At 42.6% G+C, this 20,594-nt stretch overlaps 1 protein-coding gene across 2 annotated transcripts in view; it reads right to left on the bottom strand.

Moving 5' to 3' along the window:
* The window catches only part of LOC126345210 (FGGY carbohydrate kinase domain-containing protein), a 134,022-nt gene that overhangs the window by 65,503 nt on the left and 47,925 nt on the right, over positions 1 to 20,594 (bottom strand). For both annotated transcript variants that reach the window (XM_050002083.1, XM_050002084.1), the window contains exon 5: positions 15,150 to 15,460. In XM_050002083.1, coding sequence (XP_049858040.1) covers positions 15,150 to 15,460 — 311 coding nt within the window. The remainder of the gene's footprint in view (positions 1 to 15,149; positions 15,461 to 20,594) is intronic.

Below are 20,594 nucleotides of genomic sequence, written 5' to 3'. Positions count from 1 at the left end.
AAAGTAGGATTTGATATGAAGCAGCAAATTCACCACAGGAGGGGTTACAGGAAAAGGGGGGGGGGGGGGGCAAGTGAGAAGGGGTTTGAGGAGGAAATGTGGGAGACAGGACAAAGAAGGAAGCTGAAAATCACGGCGAAGAGATGCAAGGTGGAGCCCAACTGGTAAACCCGCCCAAGGGCTGGAATCTACATCTACATCTACATTCATATTCCGTAAGCCACCCAACGGTGTGTCGCGGAGGGCCCTTTACGTGCCACTGTCATTACCTCCCTTTTCTGTTCCAGTTGCGTATGGTTCGCTGGAAGAACAACTGTCTGAAAGCCTCCGTGCGCGCTTGAATCTCTCTAATTTTACATTCGTTATCTCCACGAGAGGTATAAGTAGGGGGAAGCTGTATATTCGATACCTCATCCAGAACCGCACCCACTCGAAACCTGGCGAGCAAGCTACACCACGATGCAGAGCGCCTCTCTTGCAGAGTCTGCCACTTGAGTTTGCTAAACATCTCCATAACGCTATCACTCTTTTCCCAAATAACCCTGTGACGAAACGCGCCGCTTTTCTTTGGATCTTCTCTATCTCCTCTGTCAACCCGATGTGGTACGGATCCCACACTGATGAGCAATACTCAAGTATAGGTCGAACGAGTGTTTTGTAAGCCACCTCCTTTGTTTATGGACTACATTTTCTAAGGTCTCTCCCAATGAATCTCAACCTGGTACCCGCCTTACCAACAATTAATTTTATATGATCATTCCATTTCAAATCGTTCTGCTCGCATACTCCCAGATATTTAACAGAAGTAACTGCTACCAGTGGTTGTTCCGCTATCATATAATCATACAATAAAGGATCCTTCTTTCTATGTATTCGCAATACATTACATTTGTCTATGTTAAGGGTCAGTTGCCACTCCCTACACCAAGTGCCTATCCGCTGCACATCTTCCTGCATTTCGCTACAATTTTCTAATGCTGCAACTTCTCTGTATACTACAGCATCATCCGCGAAAAGCCGCATGGAACTTCCGACACTACCTACTAGGTCATTTATATATATTGTGAAAAGCAATGGTCCCATAACACTCCCCTGTGGCACACCAGAGGTTACCTTAACGTCTGTAGACGTCTCTCCATTGATAACAACATGCTGTGTTCTGTTTGCTAAAAACTCTTCAAACCAGCCACACAGCTGGTCTGATATTCCATAGGCTCTTACTTTGTTTATCAGGCGACAGTGCGGAACTGTATCAAACGCCTTCTGGATGTCTAGGAAAATAGCATCTACCTGGGAGCCTGTATCTAATAATTTCTGGGTCTCATGAACAAATAAAGCAAGTTGGATCTCACACAATCGCTGTTTCCGGAATCCATGTTGATTCCTACAGAGTAGATTCTGGGTTTCCAAAAATGACATGATACTCGAGCAAAAAACATGTTCTAAAATTCTACAACAGATCGATGTCAGAGATATAGGTCTATAGTTTTGCGCATCTGCTCGACGACCCTTTTTGAAGACTGGGACTACCTGTGCTCTTTTCCAATCATTTGGAACCTTCCGTTCCTCTAGAGACTTGCAGTAGACGGCTGTTAAAAGGGGGGCAAGTTCTTTCGCATACTCTGTGTAGAATCGAATTGGTATTCCGCCAGGTCCAGTGGACTTTCCTCTGTTGAGTGATTTCAGTTGCTTTTCTATTCCTTGGACACTTATTTCGATGTCAGCCATTTTTTCATTTGTGCAAGGATTTAGAGAAGGGACTGCAGTGCGGTCTTCCTCTGTGAAACAGCTTTGGAAAAAGGTGTTTAGTATTTCAGCTTTACGCGTGTCATCCTCTGTTTCAAAGCCATCATCATCCCGGAGTGTCTCGATATGCTGTTTCGAGCCACTTACTGATTTAACGTAAGACCAGAACTTCCTAGGATTTTCTGTCAAGTCGGTACATAGAATTTTACTTTCAAATTCACTGAACGCTTCACGCATAGCCCTCCTTATGCTAACTTTGACATCGTTTAGGTTCTGTTTGTCTGAGAGATTTTCGACGTGTTTAAACTTGGAGTGGAGCTCTCCTTGCTTCCGCAGTAGTTTCCTAACTTTGTTGTTGAACCACGGTGGGTTTTTCCCATCCCTCACAGTTTTACTCGGCACATACCTGTCTAAAACGCATTTTACAATTGCCTTAAACTTTTTCCATAAACACTCAACATTGTCAGTGTCAGAACAGAAATTTTCGTTTTGATCTGTTAGGTAGTCTGAAATCTGCCTTCTATTACTCTTGCTAAACAGATAAACCTTCCTCCTTTTTTTTTTATGTTCCTATTAACTTCCATATTCAGGGTTGCTGCAACGGCTTTATGATCACTGATTCCCTGTTCTGCACTTACAGAGTTGAAAAGTTCGGGTCTGTTTGTTATGAGTAGGTCCAAGCTGTTATCTCCACGAGTCGGTTCTCTGTTTAATTGCTCGAGGTAATTTTCGGATAGTACACTCAGTATAATGTCACTCGATGCTCTGTCCCTACCACCCTACCACCCGTCCTAAACATCTGAGTATCCCAGTCTATATCTGGTAAATTGAAATCTCCACCTAAGACTATAATATGCTGAGAAAATTTATGTGAAATGTATTCCAAATTTTCTCGCAGCTGTTCTGCCACTAATGCTGCTGAGTCGGGAGGTCGGTAAAAGGAGCCAATTATTAACCTAGCTCGGTTGTCGAGTGTAACCTCCACCCATAATATTTCGCAGGAACTATCCACTTCTACTTCACTACAGGATAATCTACTACTAACAGCGACAAACACGCCACCACCAGTTGCATGCAATCTATACTTTCTAAACACCGTCTGCGCCTTTGTAAAAATTTCGGCTGAATTTATCTCTGGCTTCAGCCAACTTTCTGTACCTATAATGATTTCAGCTTCGGTGCCTTCTATCAGCGCTTGAAGTTCTGGTACTTTACCAATGCAGCTTCGACAGTTTACAATTACAATACCGATTGATGCTTGGTCCCTGCATGTCCTGACTTTGCCCCGCACCCTTTGAGGATGTTGCGCTTTCTGTACTTGCCCGAGGCCATCTAACCTAAAAAACCACCCAGTCCATGTCTCACAGCCCCTGCTACCCCTGTAGCCGCTTGCTGCGTGTAGTGGACTCCTGACCTATCCAGCGGAACCCGAAACCCCACCACCCTATGGCGCAAGTCGAGGAATCTGCAGCCCACATGGTCACAGAACCGTCTCAGCCTCTGATTCAGACCCTCCACTCGGCTCTGTACCAAAGGTCCGCAGTCAGTCCTGTCGACGATGCTGCAGATGGTGAGCTCTGCTTTCATCCCGCTAGTGAGACTGGCAGTCTTCACCAAATCAGATAGCCGCCGGAAGCCAGAGAGGATTTCCTCCAATCCATAGCGACACACATCATTGGTGCCGACATGAGCGACCACCTGCAGATGGGTGCACCTGTACCCTTCATGGCAATCGGAAGGACCCTTTCCACATCTGGAATGACTCCCCCTGGTATGCACACGGAGTGCACATTGGTTTTCTTCCCCTCTCTTGCTGCCATATCCCTAAGGGGCCCCATTACTCGCCTGACATTGGGTGACATCCTTGGCCTGGGTACAGGATAGACTAGGAAGGATGAGTGGGAGAGGAACAGACAATGATTGCATAAGAAACCAGAAGCTGGGACCACCGAACAGAAAAGGGGTGGGGATCCCTGCTTCAACCAGGAGAGTATCAACAGGGTTAGTAGGGAAGGCACCGGGGACAAATGGATACCATAGTGGTGGACCGGATCCAGGAGGCACAGTGTGGAAGGAGCAGCCGAACCATAAACTTGACAACCATAGTCCAAGCGAGACAGTAGGATTGAAAAGAGAAGTCACCCTGCAGCCAAATACAGTTAAGCACCTGGAGAAGATGTTGTCATTGTGGAGCACTGAGATGTTGAAGCAATTGGTTATGAATGGGGTCTGGGCCAGGGGCTGTATCATGAGAAGAAGAAAGTGCGGAAAGAAGTTTACATTCAGTAAAAGGTTCATTGTAAGATTCTGACTGACAAGGGGTAAAATGTAAGGCGAAAGCTTCAGCCTGCTGTTTCTGGTGAAGAAAAGCAGTCAGATAGGAGGTTGATGACAATGTTGTGGCAAAATTAGTCGCATGATGATCCACAAGAATCAATGGGTCCATGCAAAGGCCATCCTAGAGGGCAAGGCCCAGGAGGGTAGACTGCCAATGGCAACCTTGGAGAGAGCATAGTGTAGTCCATACCCATGACATAGGGACAGTAGAACTGAGGGAAGAAACAAAGAGTTCCCAACACACCTGTTTGTTCCTTTTGATTAAATAAAGAGCTTTGGCGCAAAGAGGTTTACAGGTAGTAAGTTTGGCAGTGGATGGGTGCTTCTTAAGGTACTGCAAAGCTCAACAGCAATCGTGGATGGCAATAGCAATGGCGTACTCCACCATGGGACTTGCCAATGGCGAAATGGCCCAGATGAGCTTGGCACTGCAAGCCTAAAGCCTAACAGCACAAACAATCGCATCAGACACGTCACATAGGACATCATCAATACAACCCAACAAAGAGAAAGAAAAAACAACCTGTGCAGTATACAGAGGCCAATTGGCACATTGGAAAGGCCAATGAGGTAACCTGCCCATCAGGGAGTGAGAGAATCAATGGGAAGTGGTCACTATCATGTAGGTCGTCGTCTGGTGATCAGTGTAATAAAGGGAGGACGGAGGGATAAGAAAGAGAAAGATCGATGGCAGAAAAAGTACCATGACTGGCACTGAAATGGGTAGGGGAGCCATCATTAAGAAGGCACAAGTCATGGTCTGCAAGAAACTGGTCCATGAGGAGACCCCGACTAGATGGAAATGCACTGCCCCACAAGGGACGATGACCATTAAAATCCCTGAGAAGGAGGAAGGGAGGAGGAAGTTGCTGAAGAAGGGCAGTTAAGGCAGCAGGTGTAAGAGTCCTGTCAGGAGGGAGATAAAGATTGCAAACTGTGACCCCAGAGTCCAGGTGGACCCTAACAGCAACCACTTCCAATGTAGTTTGAAGAGGAATCCATGTGCTAGCAACGCCCATACAGACCAATGTACAAATGCCACCAGAGGCCCGCAGGAGGCCAACCCGATTTCGACAGTAAGCTCGAAATCCACAGAGGGTCTGTGAGTGATCATCAGTAAAATGAGATTCCTGTAGAACCACACAAGCTGCAGAGTAAAACAAAATAACGGATTTCAACTCTGGAATGTGACGGTAATATCCATTACATTTCCATTGGATAACCACAGAATGATGATTCAAATGCGGGGTGAACAGGCTAAATCCAGTCATGCCGCCGTTCTTTTGTATTTGAGATCGAGGAGGGCTGTGCTGCAAAAGGGAGCCAGATGCAGCAACATCTGGAACAGAAAGAGAGTGAGCGACCTGGGGGCCCACAGACCGTGGTTCTCGTGGTCGTCGTGTGGCAACACACCATTGGCCTTGAAGGTGCCAGAAGGGGGGTGGGGGGGGGGGGGGTGGTCCTGGGAGGGGCACTCTTGACCAGCAGACACTGAACACTTCTCCAGCTGGGAGGGGGAGCGGCACCCGCACAGAAGGGCATGGGAACCGCATGGGAGAGGGGGGAGGGGATTGAGGTAAGGAATGGGGAGGAAGGGGTGAAGATGTAACTAAATCATAGCTAGACATCACTGTCACAGGATGAAGATGTGCATTCTTCTTACAAGCCTCAGTGTACATTAGACGATCAAGGGACTTATACTCCTGTACCTTCTTTTCCTTCTTATAAGCTGGGCAATCCGGTGAATGTGGAGAATGATTGCCACGACAATTAACACACACAGGAGGAGGGACACAGGAACTCCCCACATGGAGTGGATGTCCACAGTCACCACAGAGAGGGGTCTGCGAACAGTGGGAAGACGTGTCCAAAACGCAAACACTTAAAACGTCTCATAGGTGGTGGGATGTACAGCTTCATGTCACATCAATAAACCATAATCTTGACCTTCTCAGGGAGGGTATCCCCTTCAAAGGCCAGGATAAAGGCACCAATATCAATGCAATTGTCCTTCGGGCCCTTCTGAACACGCCGAATGAAGTGAACATCCCACTGTCCTAGATTGTGCCAAAGTTCCTCACCAGTTTGAAGGATGACGTCCCTGTGAAAAATTACACCTTAAACCATGTTCAAAGACTGGTGTGTGTGTGAGGGGGGGGGGGGGGGGGGGGTAATGGACAGAAGAATTGTGCCAAGATGGTCACAGGCACAAAGAGTCGCAGACTTGGCAGCTGAAGCAGTTTTGATAAACAACGAACCTGACCGCATCTTGCTCAGAGAGTCCACTTCACCAAACTTGTCTTCAATGTGTTCCACAAAAAATAAGGTTTGGTATTAGTGAAAGTATCCCCATCAGTCCTGGTGCAAACCAAATAGCGGGGGAAAGGTTTTGCCCCAAGCTGACAAGCCTGACCCTCCTCCCTGGGGGTAGCCATGGAAGGGAAGGCCGAAGGGGCAGAAGAAGCAGCACTAAAAGAATCATTTCCATTCAAAGAGATGGCCATAGAAGAACAGCCAGAGTTCTGGACCCATATGCGTTTTATTTGCATAGCATCTGCCCTGATATCACCCACTCCGATCAGGGGCTCCCCCCATGGGCACCACCCAGCCACAGCACGGGCCGTCTGGCACAGCAGCCATTGCCCTCAGTTCCAATTATCCAGGATGACAAGCAACCAAGCCTAGGCTTACATGAGGAGGTCGCAGAAGTGTGATCCCTGTGTTTTCAGGGGGCTCAGCCAAAAGGGTACATAGCGACCCCACCACACGGGCTGGTTATGTGCTGGCTATGTACCCTAGCATCAGACAATGATGTGAAGGAAAAGATGGATGGAACTAGGAGGGAACATGCCAAGACACTAAGTAAGGTGCTCTTCCCCAATGGCTCAAACTACAGAATAGAAATTTAGTAATGGAGATCAAACCCCAGAGGGGGACCAGAGAATGATAAAAGGTGGAGGTAATTACTCAACAAAGCCAAATCGCAAAGCCATAACCAGAGGGATGGCGGGGCCAACATAAACAAGGACACCAAGAGATGGACAGGAGAGGGCAGAGGGGAAGGAGCAAGGACAGGAAAGGAGGGGAAGGGGAAGGAAATGCAGCCCGGGAAAGAAGGAAGGCTCCAATAGCTCAGGGCCCCGTACTCACCACACACATGAGCCCTCTGGGGAAAATATGACAGACGCTGGCAAAATCTCACACTTGATGAAAGCAGTTGCAGAAGACATGAACCAAGCTCTTCTGCTAAAGGATGTCACAACAGTCAAGGAATTCAGCAAGTGGTGTCATCATATTGAGGAAATGCAACAGAAACGAGTTGAATGAAAAAAGTGTGACTGACTCCAGAAGGTGGGCCTTATGGCAGTTGTGGAATACAGTTTCAACTTTGCCTCTCTCATACACCATGTAGTGAGAGAAAAGATACAGCAGGTTATGACAGCCAGAAATGTCAAACCAAGAACACAAGAGATAGCATCCAAGAATGTCAACTCTACACATCTGGAGGTAATAGATAATATAGAAGAAGAGCTGTATTGATCTTTAGCACCCTCTCTACCGCCAGTCAAATGTACCATGAAGAATGGACTATCAACGTAGGCTTACACCACAACCACTGACAACCTAGCTTCCAACCAATGGAGGTACCACTGTCACCACCACCAAGCATAATGCCCTGCAAATGAACAGTCATTTGGAGGATGAAGGACAACACACTGATAATTTTCCACTGTGGACATCCTGGACACATTGTACACTATCACAGAGAAAAAATACAAATGGTTGATAGCTATTATGCTGCCATATGAACCCTATAAACACAATTCAACTGAAAATGATCAAAAGTTGACTTCTTGTACAAGGCCCAACGCCTTATCGCAGACGATATCACTTCACAATATGCCATATCTGTTCCCCATTGTCATACAGAGGTATAAGCAATCCACCTACCCACTGAATTCAGGAAAACTACATGAGGCAATCATCCATGGAGGCGAGGCCACCACAAATGAAAACCCTCCACGGAAGACAGTTACCAAGATGTTGGGAAATCTCATTGAAGAACCTTTCCAGACACTAGTCGACTCGGAGTTCTTTCTCCGTAATTTTAAATGCTCAACATCACCAGATAAAAAAGACTATGTTCTGTTGTATGATAGTGATTGTGCTGTAGGTCACATAGGAAAATACATCCAGCCAACATGAAAATTTATTGCAAGTATAACAACCAATGACAGGAATCATACCTTCAATTTTGTTGTTTTAACAGAATGTAGTCATGATCTTATTCTCAGATGGGGCTTCTTGCAGGCATTGCAAGCAGTTGTAAGAGTTTGGATCATCAGAGCTCCAGATTGACAAACTATTCCAACAATCACAAATAACAAAGATTACTGTGATGAGTTCTAGTCACTAATCTAGACGCTCAGTTAAACTGTGATGCTTTTGTCAATTGTAAAAAGCTTATCAGGCTCACAAAAGAAACCACCGATGATCATAAGCATTACAGGTAGTCAAGGACAATTTTGGGTCAGCCACAACTCATATGTAAAGGCAGGAATAGCCAAACCAGTCCAGGATGGGCAGCTCAGTGTCATCGATTAAGAACTATGGTCTACTATAGATGATACAGTGGAGAAAGTTACTATCGAACTGCCAATAGGATCCGATCTGACCATAGGAAAATGTCCATAAGTATTATCCATTCTTCCTCAGTTTTCAGATGCCTTCAAATCCAGAGTAGAGAAAAGTTAGACCAAGCAGCAAATGGTGAAAAACCATGTCAATACTTATGAGCATCTACCAGTTAGTCAGTGAACATATAGGATGTCACCAGTTGAATGACACATAATGTGGGAGGAAGTGGAGCACATAACACAAGATGACATCATTATACCCTCATGGAATTCTTGGTCATCCCCTGTGGTCCTCGTGAAGAAGAACAATGGCACATGACATTTCTGTGTCAACTACTGATGATTGAACAGACTCCCGAAACAAGTGTCTTCCCATTGCTGTGAATTGCTAACATGCTAGAGTGTTTGAAAGGAATGAGGTATTTCTCAACTATGGAAAAGTGAACAGGCTACAGCTAAATCCAGGTTGATAAGGCTGATCAGGAAAAGCCTGCCTTCATAACACCCAACCTCTGTGAGTTCAGAGGTATGTGATTCTGACAGTAATGCTCCAATCACATTTGAGCGTATGATGGACAATCTGCTTCGATCCATTAAGTGGACAACATGTCTCAGTTATGTGAATGAGAGTGTAATTTTTTCTAAGTCATTTGAAGAACATATAAGCCACCTGACAACCAAGTTGATGTGTGTTCAGGCTGCGTACCTCAACCCGAATTCTAAAATGTGCCTCTTCATTGACCAAAGCCTTTACGCACCTAGTTAATGGCAATCGAGTCCATCCTCATCCAGAGAAAATAAGAGCACTAACAGATTATGAGATTCTTCAGCACATCTGTAATGTGAAAAATTTTCTCAGAATTTGCTCATACTACCTGTGACCCACAATGGATTTCTGTAGAAGAATCACTGCATGGATATACCAAATTCTCCTGGAATGGTAGACAAGAAAGATGTTTCCATGTCGTTAAGGAGGCACTAACATCTCTTGCCCTAGCAATGTATGATAAGAGTGCCAAGACAGAAGTTCACATCAAATGCTAGCAGTTATAGGACAGATCCTGTTTTAGTAGAAATTCAAGAAGGTGCTGAAAATTTGACAGATTATGCTTCCAGAGCACTCTACAACTGAGAAAGAGTGCCTTGCAGATATTTGAATCAGCAACAAGTTCTGGCTGTATTTATTTGGCAAACTGTTCACTGTTATGACAGACTGTCATTTTCTATGCAGGCTGATTAGCTTGAAGGATCCATCAGGTCGACTGGTGAGATGAGCACTGAGGCTTTGGAAGTGTGACATGATAGTGTTATACAAAATCAGATGCTAACCCAAGGATGTTGACTGCCTTTCAATGAAACCTTTGGTGGATGACAGCTGCATGGATGAAATCTCAGTCACTGCTGCACTGAAAGGCATTGCTGCTGAGCAGAGGGAAGATCTAGCATTGCTGAAAAACACAGAAGTCTTGATGAATGGAAAGCCCAACCAAAGGAGAAATCCAATTAATAAATCGAACATTCTAAAAGATGAACAATGATCTGATGGGGCAGAAATGAGTGCTCACCACCCAAGCTCATCTACAGCCAGCTATATTGATGCTTTTCCATGATGTTCCACCATCTGATTACCTAGGATTCATTAAGAATCTTGACAGAATAACACACACACACACACACACACACACACACACACATATATATATATATATATATATATATATATTAAAAACAAAGATTCCAAGACTTACCAAGCGGGAAAGCGCCGGCAGACAGGCACATGAACGAAACACACAAACACACACACAGAATTACAAGCTTTCGCAACTGGCAGTTGCTTCGTCAGGAAAGAGGGAAGGAGAGGGAAAAATGAAAGGATGTGGGTTTTAAGGGAGAGGGTAAGGAGTCATTCCAATCCCGGGAGCGGAAAGACTTCCCTTAGGGGAAAAAAAGGACAGGTGTACACTCGCGCACACACACACACATATCCATCCGCACATACACCTGATGATATATATATCATTGGCCAAGTCTCTACTCATTTGTTAAGGACACTATGTGAGCCACTGTAATGAATGCAAGTGACAGATCCACTAACCACAATTACCTCCTGAGCATCTGGTGCCAATTCTGCCTACAGCAGCACTATTTCACGAAATTGTAATTGACACCTTAGTGAGTCATAAAGTAAAAAGCAAGAACTGATGGACAATAATCTGCACTGACTATCTCACAAGTTATGCTGTCGTTACCTCCTGAGCATCTGGTGCCAATTCTGCCTACAGCAGCACTATTTCACGAAATTGTAATTGACACCTTAGTGAGTCATAAAGTAAAAAGCAAGAACTGATGGACAATAATCTGCACTGACTATCTCACAAGTTATGCTGTCGTCAAAGATGTGCTGACTGCCGAAAGTCCAGACACTGCAAGGTTACTTGTAGAAGACACCATTTTGAAACCTAACAGCATTATGATAAGGATACTTGCTACTTGCCATATAGTAGAGATGCTGAGTTGCCACTGATAAATCATGGCCAAGAAACAGCTGGAACATCCTGCTGCTGAGAATGCTGCCAACATGACATTCTTCATTTCAATGACTGCTTCACAGCCTGTACCAACTGGATCCTTCCCACCAACACCAGATTTTCTGAACTGTGCAGATGGGAACTCTCCCTGTAATATATCATACTTTTCCATAACCCTGCTGGCCTCAATTGTCTTTTGTCATTGTCCTTACCCATCTAGCCCCTTCCCTGTTCCTATTCCAGCACTACACAGCCCTCTGCTTCACCAATGCATCCAGTCTTTTTGCTTCTCTCCTTCTCCACTATCCCTCCCCCCTTCCCCCTTACACTGTCCTCTGTCTAACTTCCCAATTGCACCTAGCTGCCCTACCCTCTCCCACGCATCATCCTTGCTCACTCCCACAGGCAGCACTTTACCATCCCCCACCCATGCCCTGCTATCCCTCCCCCTCCCCACCCCAGCCTCCTCCTTACTCCCACCACCCGGTTGCCTCTCCCCTCATGTGCTGCTGCTCACAGTATGGCTTCAGCTGCCAGAGACTGTGTGTGTGTGTGTGTGTGTGTGTGTGTGTGTGTGTGTGTGTGTGTGTGTGTGTGTGTGTGTGCGCACGTGTGCATGCATGTTCGTGTTGTCTATTTTCGACAAAGGCCTTGTTAGCTGAGAGCTCACTTTCTGACAGTCTTTTTGTTGTACCTATCTGCAATTCAGCTTCTCCGCTATGTGGTTAGTAGCAACTATCTTTTTCGTAGTACTGTTACATTCCATCCTCGACTTTTCATTTTGAAACATGGTGCACCCTGTGTCATGATCTCTGATCAAGCGAATCTTTTGAACTTAGATTAGATTACATTCAATTTTCATTCCACAGACCCAAAAATGAGATTATTCTCATGGGTGTGGAACATGTCAGAAAGTATAACATATAAAACACAGAAATTTGAATATAAGACACATTTCCCTGATTGAGACTAGTATCAGAGGTGATTTCACATTGAGACGTCACCCACAGCACGACAGCTGCCTACCAACCATCGACGAACGGCCTCGCAGAATGCTTCAATAAGATAATCTCTCAATATATGTTGATGTTGAAAACAGATTCAGATACAATACTGCCTGTTGTGACATTTGCATACTACACAGTGAGACACACACTAAAGGCTTCACACTATTCTTTCTGCTCCAAGGTCACACGGCTAAAATAACAATGGGTACATTGTTCCCATTTCAATAAAAAGACACTTAGGATGACTGTGTAAAACATCTCATCACCAGTATCAAAAGAGAAAGAAAGCTGGCTCGCATACAGACCGTGGTTGCCCAAGAAAAAGATTGACAGCACTATAACCACAAGCACTGGCCAGTAAGATATAGCTCAGGACATCTGGTATGAATTTTTACAGCTGTTTGCAAGTTGAGACTATTGAAAATGTTACTATTGTCAGACACCAAATGTGAAGTTGAGGATTATGACCCTTCATCAAGAACACAAAACCACAGACACATCATCGATGTCCTCTGTGTTCTGTATGAAGTCCTACTAAAGTCAAGAGGTGCAGACTGATGATAGGGGATTCTCATTCAAGGAAACTTAAGACCCACTCTAGGATCATGAAGCTTTGATGGGAGTAGCTGACTTCTGATGCCCATCACAGCGAGAAGGATGTGACCACACCACCAAAAGTGAGGATCTGACAGCACTGCCATACAGAGGATACTTGACAAGATCTAAATCCATGGTTGTAGTCAGATGCAATGTGAACTTCTGAAACAGTAGGTCACAGTTTCTCCAGGAGATGGAGCAATGCTACAGGCTGTGCTGCATGCAGTGTGAAGTAACAATTAGCACTACTTGTTGGCATACTGCAGGTCTTCAGTTCCAATCACCAGCAATTATTTGTTATTTTGTATTCATAATTACTGGAAGGTTCCTGAAATTTCTTACTTTTGTAAAGTTTGTATATTCTGGACTATTCAATGTTTGTATAAATAGCAGCACTCTCTACCAAGGAGTCCAGCTCTAATCTGGCTGTGTGCTGGTATTAGTAATAAATAAGCTTTCAGTACTAAATGTGATACATCACTGATAAACCTATTTCCAAATTTGAACTCAACTGTGGTTATGATGTGACAATGCTACTACTTGATCCCTTCATCAAAGGAAAACATTCCAACTGCCAATTGCACAAATACTATCCACCTGCCTTGTTACTGATGAATGTTTGTTCTCACTTACCTTTTTCTGTTGCCCACACATGTGCAAGTTACATATTAATTCACAGTTGTAAAGAGACTGTTCAATAGGTGTCCAGAGAATTCATAAGGGACATACCCAGTAAGGGGCAATTGCTGCACCCTCCCCCACCTGTCTGAAGAAAATCTTTCCTAATTCCTAACAGAACTCACATTTTGTCCTCATCAAACAGACACATGTATCAATTCAAATCATTTTAGTAATGCCAGAACATGTAATGGATACTGAGTGCTGTGCCACAAACATTTGTCACATAATCTCTCACCTGTTTCATTATCCACATGAAACAGTCACACAAACTGTGCAACGACAACCCAAATCCCCCCATTCACAGACCTTGGTACACTCATAGAATATACCACTGGTTAAATCTGCTGCACATATAGCAGTCCATTGTCATGATAGAACAGAATGTCAGAAATGATTTTTTGGCATTCTTCCCAACTGTATACAGATTTGCAGAAGTGTCCTTTATATCTCATTCTTCACTCATAAAGAGAAAATCAATGAGAAACAATTTTTTTTTCAGTCCCAAAATAGAGTTTATACAAATTTCCCTGTTGGTGGAATAAGAAGGTATGGGTTGAATATCACAGCTTAATGTCCAGTCAGTGATACAGTTATTAAAGACAAAACACAAGCTCTGGTTGGACTGTGATGGGGATGTCATTATCAAAGGAATCATCATGGCAGCTGCTTTAATAAATTTTAGAAAATCTAGAGTCATAATCATTGAGCCAACTTTGTCTATGTTGCTGGATGAACCTTAACTGGAATTCTTCCTATCTGCTCTCAATTTAATTCTTTTTTCTCTGGCTTATAGTGATAGAGTTATGTCTAGAGAGAGGTTACAATTTGTCATAAAAATCTCTCTCCTTCTTCCACAAACTAAATCAAATGCCACTAACAGATGCCTAAACAAATATTTATGTCTACATCACTTACATAGAATCCACCTTGCTGACACATTATGATATCAAAGAAGCCTACAAATTATGTGAACAATCCTACTAGTTAAGCCTAACCACACTGAGCTGTCAAGAAGTCATTATTTCAGATTCTTTTGTATAAGTTTAAATGGAGGTGAATCTCTATGTATCTCCCCTCAACACCACACTACTTCAGACTATTCTCATGTTCATGGCACTGAAGTCCTACTTAAATCTGAATGAACTTCATAAATTGAATATATGGATGTTAGTAATATGAAACATGACCATATAGGAAAAGCTACACTGTAAGTGAAAAACAGCAACAGGCAGAGACAGAGGTGAAGTCATATAAATATGACAATAAATACTAGTCTTTAACACAAGAAAAATAGAAAATTCATCACACTGAAAGATGAAAGTTACAGCTTTCATGAAACTTCCTGGCAGGCTGAAACTGTGTGCCAGACCAAGACTCAAAATCAGGACCTTTGCACTTCACAAGCAAGTGCTCTGCCAATGTAAGCCTAGTGAACTTAAAAAATAAAAATGTTGACTTGTTCTTATGGAAACTAATCTAGTGATTAGCTTGAATTTAAGATAACATTTGTAAGTAATTAATGTTCAGTAAACTGTGGATATGATTTAAAAGTAAGTATTTCAGAAGGCAGTAGACTCTGTTCAATTCCCTCAGAAGAAATATTTTGCGTCACATACCTAATCTGGTATGAAAGTCTTGAGAAACACCATCAGCTGAACAACCAATCATGCCTAGACCTCCAGCGTGAGCATCAATCATGGATGTACCAACTGCAGTGCCTGGCAGTAGACCCAGATCAGCAGCTGCTCTGCGCGACAGTCCATTTCCACTAGGAGCACCAGGTGGTTTTACTTCTGACCCAATTTTTCTCCAGTTATCAGTTATTAGATCATCCAATCCAATTTCAGTGAAATACCGACTGCTCCAACTTCCCATTCCATCAGCCTGTACTTGATATGTCCATTTACACACAAGTGAACAAAGTGACCTGTAGAGCATGTTGAGAATTGTATGATTTATATGATTCAGAATATACTAGATACAGAACCTATAAAGAAGTAAAACAACATCAGCATAAAGTTTAGCTACTTTTACACAACCAGTATCATCGTTGCAAAAGCTTATGGCATTTTTCACTTAAAACCAAAGCAAGAATCTCAATTAAAAGGTAAATCAGCATTCTTTATTAATAATAAATGCACAATAAATGGAGATTAAAGTGGTGGGAATTTTGGAACACAGACTGATTTTAATGTATACATAATAAGAAGTTTTAAGTCTCTGTATGACACACTATTTGTTCACTTTATCTTCTGATCTATGGCTCAGATATATGAGGTTTTCAGGCAAACAGTGTATGTCCTGGATACAATCAGTTTCACTCTGACTAATAGTAGCACCAGCAATGAGGAGTGGACAGTGATGCAGATCAATGGGACATCTGTAAGGATAAAGATAGATCTGTATTTTCTTAGTAGAAAAATCAGAAATTTCACACTTGCGCTTCATATTGCAGTTGCTCGAGTCATGAGACCAAAAGTGGCTTATTAGTCACCTTTCATAGTGTGCCTTCATTGTCAAGAGCAGTATACTGTCTTGGGATAGTAAAATAATAAGAATAATAATAATAATAATAATAATAATAATAATCAATCAATCAATCAAAAACTTCCATGTGCTGAACAAATCCAGCAAATGCATCTGACCCTTATCTATCATCTTACTCCTCATACTGCAGCAGCATACTTTAATTACACAGGGCTTTATACACACATTTGTTGGGTCATAGAACAAAAAAGCACCTAAGAACTCTAACACGAAATTTTAAATTAAAAACGATTTTACTTGAACTGCTACTAATAACCAAACAGTTTAAAAATCTCATCCTTCTACATCTCCATCTATACTTTGAAAACCACTGTGAAGTGTTTGGCAGGAGGTACTGGCCATTTTATCATTAGAGCTGCTTCCCATTTCATTCACATATAGACGTGAGGAGAATGAGTGATTAAACTCTTCTGTGCACACACTAATAAGCCTAATAAGCAATACATAAGGGATTGTAGAATATTTCTAGATGCAACCACAACAATCTGGTAAAAAAGGCATCCAAACTCAAATACAATACACAATATAGTTACTAATTTTAAGCCTAATTTTGTTTATCTATTTACAAGTAGTTTCAAATGGTTGAAGCATGAACTTTAACTAAGACAATATTATGAAAAGCATAATTGCTACTCACCATATAGCGGAGATGCTGACATGCAAAAAAGACTGTCATGAAATAAGTTTCCAACCAACAAGGCCTTTATCAAAAATAGATATGACACACACTCTCTCTCTCTCTCTCTCTCTCTCTCTCTTCAGCTGCTAGAGACTGTGGTCATGTGCATCCAAGCTGCGTTTGAGAGAGTGTGTGTGTGTGTGTGTGTGTGTGTGTGTGTGTGTGAGAGAGAGAGAGAGAGAGAGAGAGAGAGAGAGAGAGAGAGAGAGAGAGAGAGAGAGAGAGAGCGAGAGAGAGAGAGAGAGAGAGAGAGAGAGAGAGTAAAGGTCCTGTTGGCCGAAACAGTCTTTTTTTGTGCCTATCTGTAACTCAGCATCTTCGCTGTATGATGAGCAGCATCTATCCTTTCCATAATATTTTTACATGCCATCCTGGATTTTCCATTGTTTGAACTTCAACTAATGATATTTGGAATAACAACTGAGATATCAATGACCATGATGAGGCATACAAATCAGCTTCTTACTTCACTCCAAATGACATATAAATATTGTAAACTGGCCCACATAGTTAGATGTTGAAGTATGTACCACACATTTAATTAGTAGCTCTTGGCCACCAATGGTGGATTGAGCAGCACCTGGCTACATTAGGGTTAGCACAAACTGTATCTAGGTCAGTAGTTTCCCGATCATCAATGCAGTAATCCAGCCAAACACTTCCAATAATTTAAAAAAAAAAATAAGTGGTTCATGAAAATGATAACAAATATTCAGCAGCACCTGATTTCAGTACAAGTGGTTATGAAATTTACAGGGTGCAAAGCACACGTTGGAATAACAACTTCCAACTTCCAACTTTCCAGACTTCATGCGACTTTCACAGATCTCGTATCTTACTTAGATTCACTTTGGGAGCCATTCAGACTTTACTTCTTTCACCTGAGTTGCATTACATGTCCTTATATCTGGAATATTGCTTTTCATTTCTTTCAATGGTATTAGGAATGATTTTGAGTTGAGAAATTTATATAACCACACACAATTACTTATTTATATGAATAATCTCATGTTCAAACTTTGATTATCTTGAAAGGTATCACAAACATTTATTTATCTTCAGAGCCTGCCTATCGAGATTGCTTTTTGCCACTATGGCTACTTCTATACAAATAACAGATGAAGAAACTTTTGTGAAGTTATTATCATTGTTCCAGTGAAAATTACACTACCGGCCATTAAAATTGCTACACCATGAAGACAACGTGCTACAGACTGGAAATTTAACCGACAGGAAGAAGATGCTGTGATATGCAAATGATTAGCTTTTCAGAGCATTCACACAAGGTTGGCGTCGGTGACGACACCTACAACGTTCTGACACGAGTAAAGTTTCCAACTGATTTCTCACACACAAACAGCAGTTGACCAGTGTTCCCTGGTGAAACATTGTTGTGATGCCTCGTGTAAGGAGCAGAAATGCGTACCATCATGTTTCCGACTTTGATAAAGGTTGGATTGTAGCCTATCACGATTGCAGTTTATCGTATCGTGACATTGCTGCTCGCATTGGTCGAGATCCAATGACTGTTAGCAGAATATGGAATCAGTGCATTCAGGAGGGGAATATGGAATGCCGTCTGGATCCCAATGGCCTCGTATCACTAGCAGTCGAGATAACAGGCATCTTATCAGCATGGCTGTAATGGATCGTGCTGCCATGTCTCGATCCTTGAGTCAACAGATGGGGACGTTTGCAAGACAACAACCATCTGCACAAACTGTTCGATGACGTTTGCAGCTGCATGGACTATCAGCTCAGAGACCATGGCTGCGGTTACCCTTGACGCTGCATCACAGACAGCAGCGCCTGTGATAGTGTACTCAATTATGAACCTGGGTGCACAAATGGCAAAACCTCATTTTTTCGGATGAATCTAGGTTCTGTGTACAGCATCATGATGGTTGCATCCGTGTTTGGCGACATCGCGATGAACACAATTTGGAAGCGTGTATTCATCATCGCCATACTGGCATATCACCCAGCATGATGGTATAAGGTGCCATTGGTTACATGTCTCGGTCACCTCTTGTTTGCACTGATGGCACTTTGAACAGTGGACATTACAGTTCAGATGTGTTACGACCCGTGGCTCTACCCTTCATTCGATCCCTGCGAAACCCTACATTTCAGCAGGATAATGCACGACCGCATGTTGCAGGTCATGTACGGGCCTTTCTGGATACAGAAAATGTTCGATTGCTGCCCTGGTCAGCACATTCTCCAGATCTCTCACCAACTGAAAACGTCTGGTTAATGGTCGCCAAACAACTGGCTCATCACACTATGCCAGTCACTACTTTCGATGAACTGTGGTATCGGGTTGAAGTTGCATGGGCAGTTGTACCTGTACATGCCATCCAAGCTCTGTTTGACTCAATGCTCAGGCATACAAAGGCCGTTATAATGGCCAGAGGTGGTTGTTCTGGGTACTGATTTCTCAGGGTCTATGCACCCAAATTGCGTGAAAATGTAATCACATGTCAGTTCTAGTATAAGATATTTGTCCAATGAATACCTGCTTATCACCTGCATTTCTTCTTGGTGTAACAATTTTAATAGCCAGTAGTGTATATATAAATAACACTATTCCTTACAAACTTATATTAACTTTGAATACCTGACAAAAAATTTGGAGTTTGCATGGGTGTGAGGTCACCCCTAAAACTCAGATGAAAAAATGCCCACACAACATCATTTAATTGTTGTAGAAGCACTAATAGAAATGTCTTAACCTGATTTTTGGGAAGAAATGATTGGGTGTTTACTACTGATAACTGTAGTCACTGTTCGCTAATTACATGAGGTAACCTACTTTGCAGTTGATGTGCTTTTACAAGTATATTTGCAGTTCCAATATTTCATTCTTACAGTGTTCATTTGTCTTTGTGTCAACATATTAATGTTTTGCATAATTTCTTCACAGTAATAGTGTCAAAATGGTGGTCAGTAGCATGGACTTATGCAGCCTTTCTTCCTCATGATGTGGCGCACACCACGTCACTTTAATTTTTCTGAGTCATCATATCATTCTCCACCTCCAAAAAAGTAGCTACTACAGTCCTTCTCATGGGTTGCTTAGTTACAGTTTTAGCACACTGTCTAGTTCTTACATGACAATGGGGTAAATGCAAAATGTGAAAACACTGTGACAAATGTAGAGTTGAACTTTTATGAAAATAAAACCTGCTTCGATACACACAGGAAGGATGGGCATATTGAAAGTCAATGAAAATGGCCGTGTCTTCACCATTAATGCCTTTTATATTGTTAAGCATGTACATCGAACCACCAACCTCATAGTCTTCCTTTAATCCACTGACATTTGGCCTGTACATACCATGAACCCTATGCTAAAATTAAAAGACATTGTGCAGCTCCATCACTTTCCAAGTCCTCTTACATCCTGCAGCATTATAGCCTAACATAATGTGACACTTCATAACACTAAAATCTCATTTCTGAAGCATCTCACAGACTTCAAAGCACTGCTATCATATATAGCACTATTTGTTTATACAAAGATGGCAACTTTTCCCATGTACTTTCTTCTGTTTCACAGTTGACACCTATTCTGTTATATGTATCTTGCCTTTGTTACATTAGTGTGTTAAACTTATTAACTTTCTTGTCTTGTTAAGAGCTAACACTATGACACACAACAATAGTCTATTGTTGCAGCATGTACTTAACTTTTAGTCTTTGATAAATAGCAGTGCAGTTACACAAAAATAAGAAACAGGCAATGATGTGTAACTTGCAGATACTGAGGCAGCAGCAGCTTTCTTGTTAATTTAACTGTGTTGGGAGGGGGGGTTATGGAGTCAAAGTTCTA

Source organism: Schistocerca gregaria, chromosome 1 (genome assembly GCF_023897955.1).
Source record: "Schistocerca gregaria isolate iqSchGreg1 chromosome 1, iqSchGreg1.2, whole genome shotgun sequence".
NCBI classification, from domain to species: domain Eukaryota; kingdom Metazoa; phylum Arthropoda; class Insecta; order Orthoptera; family Acrididae; genus Schistocerca; species Schistocerca gregaria.
The sequence above is the reverse complement of the archived record's forward strand: the minus strand, read 5'-3'. Positions and strand labels throughout refer to the sequence as shown.